This window comes from Polistes canadensis, unplaced genomic scaffold, assembly GCF_001313835.1.
Source record: "Polistes canadensis isolate GaletaPanama2010 unplaced genomic scaffold, ASM131383v1 scaffold_19, whole genome shotgun sequence".
NCBI classification, from domain to species: domain Eukaryota; kingdom Metazoa; phylum Arthropoda; class Insecta; order Hymenoptera; family Vespidae; genus Polistes; species Polistes canadensis.
In genome coordinates, this window is record NW_014569566.1 from 824,236 (window position 1) to 832,753 (window position 8,518).

An 8,518-nucleotide genomic window follows, 5' to 3' on the forward strand; every position below is an offset into this window, starting at 1 on the left:
CAATCTTTTTTGACATCATTTGTACGATTTCGATAGAAGATAAATCCGATGTCTTTTGTTTTACAACATGAAATTCGTTTATTATAATTGTTGTTCACAGATATAACACATCTTTTTATGGTAAATACGTTATTATGTATAAAAGCATAATTAATTATATCATCGATAAAGAGATAACATTCTTAATTACATTCATTTCATAAAAATCATTATTAAAAAAATTCAGCCATTTATATTGTAAGCTGTTGAGAAGAAACCTTTGTTTCTTTAATTGATATAATATCAAAATAATATAAAATAAAAATTTGGCTATTTAATGTTATTTTGATACATTTATTTATAAATATTATTAAATATATTCTGAAATGATTTAATATTTTTCTTTGGCTCTCGATTGTTCATTTTATAAATCTACAGGTATATAATACTTATACTAATTTCTATCAGTCAGTTAACTTCTTGTAATGTCAATTCTCGATCAGGAAAAACTAAAAAGTCCTGTGTTATCTCTGGAAGCTCGTAATCATTAGAACCTCGTGATACTACGGTTCGAATTTCTTTTGAAGCTGCATTTATTAGAGCTTTGTAAATTGGTATTGGAAGACGAATTCCAATTCCTTTCTTTGAATCGAAATACGGAGAATAAATCGAAGTTCCATAGTAACTTCTTTTCTTTCCGCATCCTATAAAATGTTAGAAACAGATTATTATATTTATTGGTGTATTTTGTTTATCATACAAAAAAAATATTATAAAGGATTACATTAATATTTATTTTATTTATAAAAGTATTCTTACCACTAAACGCATTGCAAAATGGTCTCTTCATTTTATACGTTTTATCAGTTGTAAATGAGTTCGAAATATCGCGCTGAAATCGATCAGAAAAATTTGTTACAAATGCAAAAAGTAAAATTTCGAATTTTAATACCTAACAATTTACCTCATTTTCTGTTCCTTCTATATTTCCTATCTTTATTAAAAATATCAATGGTAGTATGTACAAAAGGTAGCCAATTACCTAAAAAGATTAAATTTGTAATATTGAAATAAATGTAGAAAACAATTTTACAATTAACAATTCTTTGAAAATATAATCAATCGGTGGTATAAAGATAATGTGTACTTCAAGTATTTAAAAAATAAAAATATAAACGTTGACGATCAATATAAATTAAAAAATCAATTGTGTTTTTCAAAGAAAGAATTAGAATGAGAAAAACAAATAAAAAATGATTGATAAAAGGTATAGACATTATTTTAAATGTTATAATCCTATAGTCGCAAATAATTCCTAATGTTGCGTAACTTAAATAAAATGGAAATGTTAACCGTTACATAATAAATTCTGTGCTTTGTTTAATTAGAGATTAAAGGAAATACTTCACGTTTTATCAAAAAGGAGTGAGTATCTATGAATTAATTAAATTCACATATTATTGGAATATTATATACACAAACAAATACACTCGCATAATAATTCGTTGTTGTCAAAATTTCAGGATAAATAATTTATCGGAGAAAACGAGTAGTAAATAATTAAATTTGTGAAATTTGCAATTCGATAGTTTGCAAGATGCATTTCGTGCTATTATTATTTTTTTTATTCTATCCCTTTTGTTCATCAATGTTCGTATTAGTATTTAAATTTATAACACAAGCAATTCTTGACATAATTACATTTTGACATAATTATTTTATACAAAATAAAATAAGAAGTACAAAAGTTATTAAAGCGAAAAGACTGTCGTCTTTTATTTTGACACGTCATTAAAAATGTATCAATGGAAAAGATCAATTAAGTATATCGATATTAATATACAAATACTAAGTAAAATAATAATCAATATATAATTGTTTTTATAAAAAGAATATTTAACATAAAAATATATTTGTCTTCAAAGACTTAGGTAAAAGTGAAATATATTCAATACGAGATTAAAAATAGCGAAGAAAATATTCAAAAGTTATTCATTTTTGTGATCTTATAGCATTTTTTCAAAAGAGATTATTATATTCTTTATGTCATCCTATAATAAATATATCGATACAAAGAATTTAAAAAAATTTGACCACCTACTTTTCTTTAGAACGCCCCCACACATGTTGCATAACTTAAATCGTAATAAAAACAATTTTATCTTGCAAACAATTACAGTTAATTCTTTTATAAAAGTTGGAAAAATTAAAAAAAAAATTCTTTCTACGACAAAATATTTTTATAAGTCAATTTTAATACAATATATCTTCATAAATTTGGACTACTCATAAATAGTACCTGTTTAAAGTAGAAAGAGAAGAGCGTCAACAGGTGTAACAGTCATAAAAGTTAAGACTACAAGTAAAAAACCAGTTCGAAGAATTAAAAAAAAAAGAAAACAGATTTTTAGATTTACAGAGCATTAAATTCAAAAATCAGATGCAAGTAGGGGCTGCTCAAAAAATTTAAACCGAAGTTACATTAAATTATAAAAAATCGTCTCGTATATTGCAAATTAAATTTAAATTACTTTCTAGTTATATAAAAAGATTCAAAATTATTGAAAGGAAAATTAATATTTAAAACAATAAAAAAAAACAAAAAAATAAATAAAACGTAAGAGTACATACCTTCATTTTTGAAATTTGGATAAACTTCTTCGCGTATCCCTGCCCTTTTGTATTCTTTCTTTTTTCTTTATATGTTTAAAAATGATTACTTGAGATCGTATATCGCATAATTGGAATTAGAAAGATTAAGTAAAGGATTATAGAATTCTCCGTGCGCGAAGGATGCCAAGGAGTAAGTGTGTTTGAGGATGAAATCGGTGCGCGCTTGCTCTTCAAATATAATCCCCTCTCCAATGAAAATAGAAGAAACAGGAGAGTAAACATTAGAACGCATGACCGTTAAACAACGTATAGTATATATACACATTTTCTTACAGTCAAATGCGTATTTTATGATTTGCATTTGAAGGAGAATTTTATCCTAACACAAGCTTAAGTTTCACTTGCGGTACACCTTAAGATGCATACAAGGAACATCGAATAATACAAAATATCATTCCTCGTTGTTCTTCCTTGCAATTTCATCTTCGTTCAAAATCATTGATATGTTTAGTTTCTGCTAGGTAAAACATTCTCAAGGCTGAGAAATGCAAATTTTTTTATACTGCAATACAATAAGAGAAAGATTGATCGTTCGTGTTGCATAAATTATAAATATATATAACAAGTTGAAATATTATATATTATAATATACGAATATTATATATTACGTATTATTTTATATGTCTATGAACGAGAGTATTATATTTATCGGAGTATTATAATTGTCGGCAAATGTTTAACATAAAGAAATGTTTTTACTACAAAAAAAAAAGAAAGAATAAAAAGGTGAATTAAAAGCGATCAAATCGATAACAAGAAACTGTGAAAAAAGGAGTAGAGTCGACAAGAGTTTGAGGTAAATCATAGAAAAAGGACTGGGGTTAAGTACTTACATCGTTCGTACATCAGAACCCGCTGCGTTACGATAAGGTCGTTCACACCCTTCAAATAATCGTGTGTCATTTTCTTTTTCGCATTTTAAAAAAATTTATATATATATATATATATGGTGAGATTCAAATCCAATATAATAAAAAAAGGGAGAATTAAAAAATTATTTATTTAGCTAAATAAACTAAAATACGCTTATTTTATATATATATATAATTTAACCCTTTGTACTCGATAAACTACTATTGGTCACAACTCGGTTTAACACCATAATTCGAATAATATCGATATTTATTTAGGTTTTATTTGGGAAATACCACTTCATGAATATCTTCAACAATAAATGCATATAAAACAATTGCCAATTTTTAATCTTAAATACGTCGTTTATATGCATTGACTGAATGACCTGTTATATTTTGTACATGGAATATAAATATAAAAGTATTTTATCTGCGTAATATCGACTCGAGTTGTTGCTTTACCAAGCGAAAAAGCGCTAAAGTGAAAAGGGTTAATAATATATGACTTTAATATAATATATAAATAATTTATAATTTTGTTTTATCTTTTCTAAAAAATAATAACTTATATCATAAAAGATGTGTTATGTCGATATTATTGTAATAATTACTTCAGTTGCTTCAAATTTCTTTTTAATAGAAATATCAGTCTTTAATATAATTTTTATTTTTAACTCATTAAGACATATATATTTATAAAACAAAAATGTATTTTTTTTTTAAATAAAATAATGTTACAAAAAAATTGAAGTTCCTTCGTTGAAAGCCCTCTTGAGCTATGGCGAGATATTATCAACTTGGATAACATTTCCCCATGAAAACATCCATCTTTGCTTTGACCAATACTCTCTCGCCTAAATCTTAATATAAAATCAGCCGAAGCTTCCCATTTCAAATTAAGAATAGACGGCGGAGGCTAATAGCAAACTAAGCTACGACACTTTCTGCCTTATTGTCCAGGGACTTTCCTCAGATATAACTCTGAGTCACTAAGGACTCTGTAAGTATCTCCGAAGTTTCACACGAAGGAACCCCGAAAAGAAGAATTCTAAAACTGCATTATATTTTAACAGAACGTACATGACCACTAGCGAGAAAATAATTAGTTCCCTATTCGTCCGTAGATGTCATTCAAGTCAGAAACTTTTTAAACGAAAGGCGGGGAGATACCTTAACCATTTGAGTTTCATGTAAGTATCAAATTTATCAAAGTATTTGCGAATTTTGTCGACTCTATCTCGTTCGAGATAGTGTAAAGTACATTATGCAACCACTAGCGCACAGTAACAGTCGCCAATAGGAAAAAAATTAAAACTAAACCAACACTAACTGTTTCTCACCCACGCGTGTAAAACATTGGCACACGCATAGATGAGAACGCAGAAAATATGAGGGACGGGGAGAAACGAGAGATTAGTTTATTAGAAGCTGAAAATCCTAAACTAAAAAATATAATTAATATACATAAACACATCAAAACATTTTAATCAAAATTCATCTAAACGGACTAATTTTGTAAAACACTACAAGTCATTTGGATTTAACTTTTTGATTGTAAGAATTGTTATATTAAATTTTTTAATATTTAAGAATTTTTAAAAGAGAAAAATAAATATATATAAACAACCTCGGACGACTCCTTTCATTAAGTTGGCTGTTCTAATAAAAGAACTGGGCTTTGAGCCACCACTTAATTGCAAGAATCTATCCGTTCGCGAATTTGGTTTGTCTTCTTGTCCATTTATTGATAATATCGATATATCGATATATTTAAATTCACGATTGATAAACTAATTATACAGCAATGCATGTAAAACAATTTTCTTCTTATCACGAAATCGTGGAAATTAATGCTCGATTTTACCACTACTAACGCGAACAAAACACGAAGAGAAAAAAATGCATTAACAATTTTTTGAATGCACTAATGCACTTTTCTTATATTACTGCTAAATTTTACCCTCGAAGTCATCACTGCGCAGGAGCGGTTAAATAATTACATAAAATAGATAAAAATACTAAAATTATGTCGTTTTGTTGGAGATAGCAGTGCGTAATCGCAGTAATACTTTAAACAGAAAGAATATGTTAGAACAAATGCACTGGTATACAATATTCAATAAAAGTACTTTCATACAAGACAATGACCCAGTATAACGGTGGATTTATTTTGATGAACTTTCCTCTTCGAAATCTTCTGTTAGACTGACACGTTGTCATATACAAAAGTTTTTATTATTGAATGTTGTTTACATGGCTTTCCGAAAGTTGCGCATGTGTGTAACGAGAATATTATTTGTAATAAAGAGAAATTCAAATTATAACGTTCTAATTGTAGCATTTTTTCATTTTTATGTAATTGTTTAAACTATTGTACATTTGTTTTAATGTTCCTGTGCAGTGATGACATCAGAGGGGGAAATTTTCATCGAAAAAAATATCACATCGAAATTATTTAATATTTAAAGTATGTCAATAAGTATATGTAACGCTTATACTAGTACATATATGTTTAAACAATCTGAAATATAAAGAGAGTGTATTAGAGTATTAAAATAATTGTTAATTAATCGTTGGATGTGTCTATTATTTTTTAAAACTTCGGAAAATATGTTCAGAGAACCGACCTCTTCGAAATTCTTCTTCAGACTGGGCCTTTGTCCTCTATGTAAAAGCTTTTATTAAATATTGTTTATATGACTTTCCGAACGTTGCGCATATGTATAAAGGGAATAATCCACCTAATCAATAAAATTTAAGATTATAATGTTCTCATTTTAGCATTCTTTTAATTTTTATGTAATTGTTTAAACTAATGTACATTTTTTATAACGTTCCTATGTAGTGATGACTTCGGGAGATAAAATTGTATGTTGCCGATAAAGAAAATATATTTTTCTTAACGCGTTTTAATCAGACACATGTTTATACACTACAAATTAAATATAATTATTTAAAATTCTATTACAATATAACTATACTATGTCAAAAAATACTGTATTCTTTGATAGTATTGTACTGTCATCGTGTTAAGTACTTACTATTTCCCACTGATGGTCCCGGTAGTATCTAACAATATGATGAATCTGTGTAGATAAAAAAGGGGACTTGTGAGCTTTTATATATTATACTTTTGTATTCTTTGTTCTGAAGTATTCAATTTATGGTAAAGAAGAACGTAAGCGGGATATATGAAATGTTTGAATTCTTCCATTCAAATTGTTTTCATTATTCCAAACGTCGCATGCGTTTCAAATAATTTATTTTATGTTTATTGTTTAATAATATAAATCTTGAACTAAATATCGTTCGATATCATAATATCAACTGGTTGTAACGAGGTAGATGAAATATTTGTATATTATTATAATAATAATAATGATAATGTATAATGTATAGTTTATTCAAAAAGGTTCTTGTTTAAAATACATATAAATAAAAAATAAATGCTTCCATATAGAACATGCCATTATGCGATTCAGCTGTCTGTGTGTGATAATTATCGAGAGAATGTACTTTCGTGTAAAAAAATATGATAATTAAAATTAACTTTAGGCCACATTAAATTTACTGCATATGTTTTTTGTTTTTGTTACTGTTTTTTTGTTGTTGTTTTACCGGCAGCAGAAGAGTTGCAAATTGAGTATTATACAAGCACGTAAAAAAGTAGGTAATTAAAATATCACTCATTGTTTTAAAATAAAATCAAAAGTGTTATTGATTCGTTAAAGAGGAAAGTACGCTTTATATTTTTGATTAATAATCATAAGTTAAATATTCTTTTCATAGCATAAGATTTAATAATTTGCTCTTATACTGCCTTATTTAATTAGTAAATGTATAATCTTACAGAAACTTTAAGAAAATATAGATAGAGATGTTAAATTTTATAAATTATTCATAACAAAGCGTATTCTAGCATGTATATTTTCTTTTTTTTTTCCATTTCATTTTCTTTCCTTTTATCCTCCTTTTTTGGTTTTTTGAATCGTTACAATGTAAATTGACAATATTTCAAGCTATATCTCGCATACGTTTGTTTGCTTGCCTTACTATACTTTTTTGTTTGATGTTATGTTTATTTTATTTTTATTTTTTAATTTCGTAGAGAAATCATTTTACTGCGAGGTGATTCAACAGTAACGCAATTAATATTAATTCATATTACAATGTTTTTTTTTTCGGATAAATAAGTCAGAAGATAATTAATTCATGATATGACTAGAATATTTTTTACACTTCATACATTCGTTTATAGTCTTATGTGCAAAAGTATAATAATAATATTAATAATTATAATAATAGTAATATTAATAATAATAATAATAATAATAATAATAATAATAATAATAATAATAATAATAGTAAAAAACTGTAAGAATTATAATAAACTGTTAATACATAGAGCTTTGGTTTATAGCATTTTTAGCGATATCATCCAAACGAGAGAAGGAAAATGCAATCTTCTTTTCTTAAGCTGCATGAGCTGTAAGTAGTGTAATTTATGTTATCGATGTATTTGTACTCAAAGTACTATCATTGATAAATATATATATCATTCTATAATTGTATTTTGAATTAAAAAAAAAAGGAAAGAAGAAAAGAAATTATAAAAGTTTAGATCTTATATAGTTAAATATAAAGCTAAATTATTGAAAAACAGCTGCATCCAAAAAGTTACACCGCATATCGAGAATAAAAACATTACTTTGTGTATTATTAATTATTCGTAAACTGATACTATATAAAAGTTATACCAAAATTAGTAAATCTTTTCTTTTTTGTTCGAAAAATTTGAAGTACAAATTTTATAATGTTCAATCAATTAATTATAATCAAAACGGAATATATATATATGCATTATTACATTGATATATCAAGATATAACAGATTTCTTTTATTTCTTAATATAAATCTATATGATATAAGCAAATAAAAATTATTTTGAAAAGCTGTATAAAAGAATTGCACTACTTACAATAAATGCATAAATGCAAATTTATATATATATA

The 8,518-nt window shown here is 26.0% G+C and overlaps 1 protein-coding gene across 1 annotated transcript; it reads right to left on the reverse strand.

Moving 5' to 3' along the window:
• Nucleotides 1-366: 366 nt before the first annotated feature.
• On the reverse strand, nucleotides 367-2,847 carry LOC106793798. Its single transcript, XM_014761005.1, has 4 exons — nucleotides 2,611-2,847; nucleotides 944-1,021; nucleotides 799-871; nucleotides 367-683 (listed from the first exon to the last, which is right to left on the reverse strand). Exons 1-4 carry the CDS (start codon nucleotides 2,614-2,616, stop codon nucleotides 448-450), a joined length of 393 nt encoding a protein of 130 aa, XP_014616491.1. The 5' UTR covers nucleotides 2,617-2,847; the 3' UTR covers nucleotides 367-447.
• Between the last annotated feature and the right edge of the window lie 5,671 nt (nucleotides 2,848-8,518).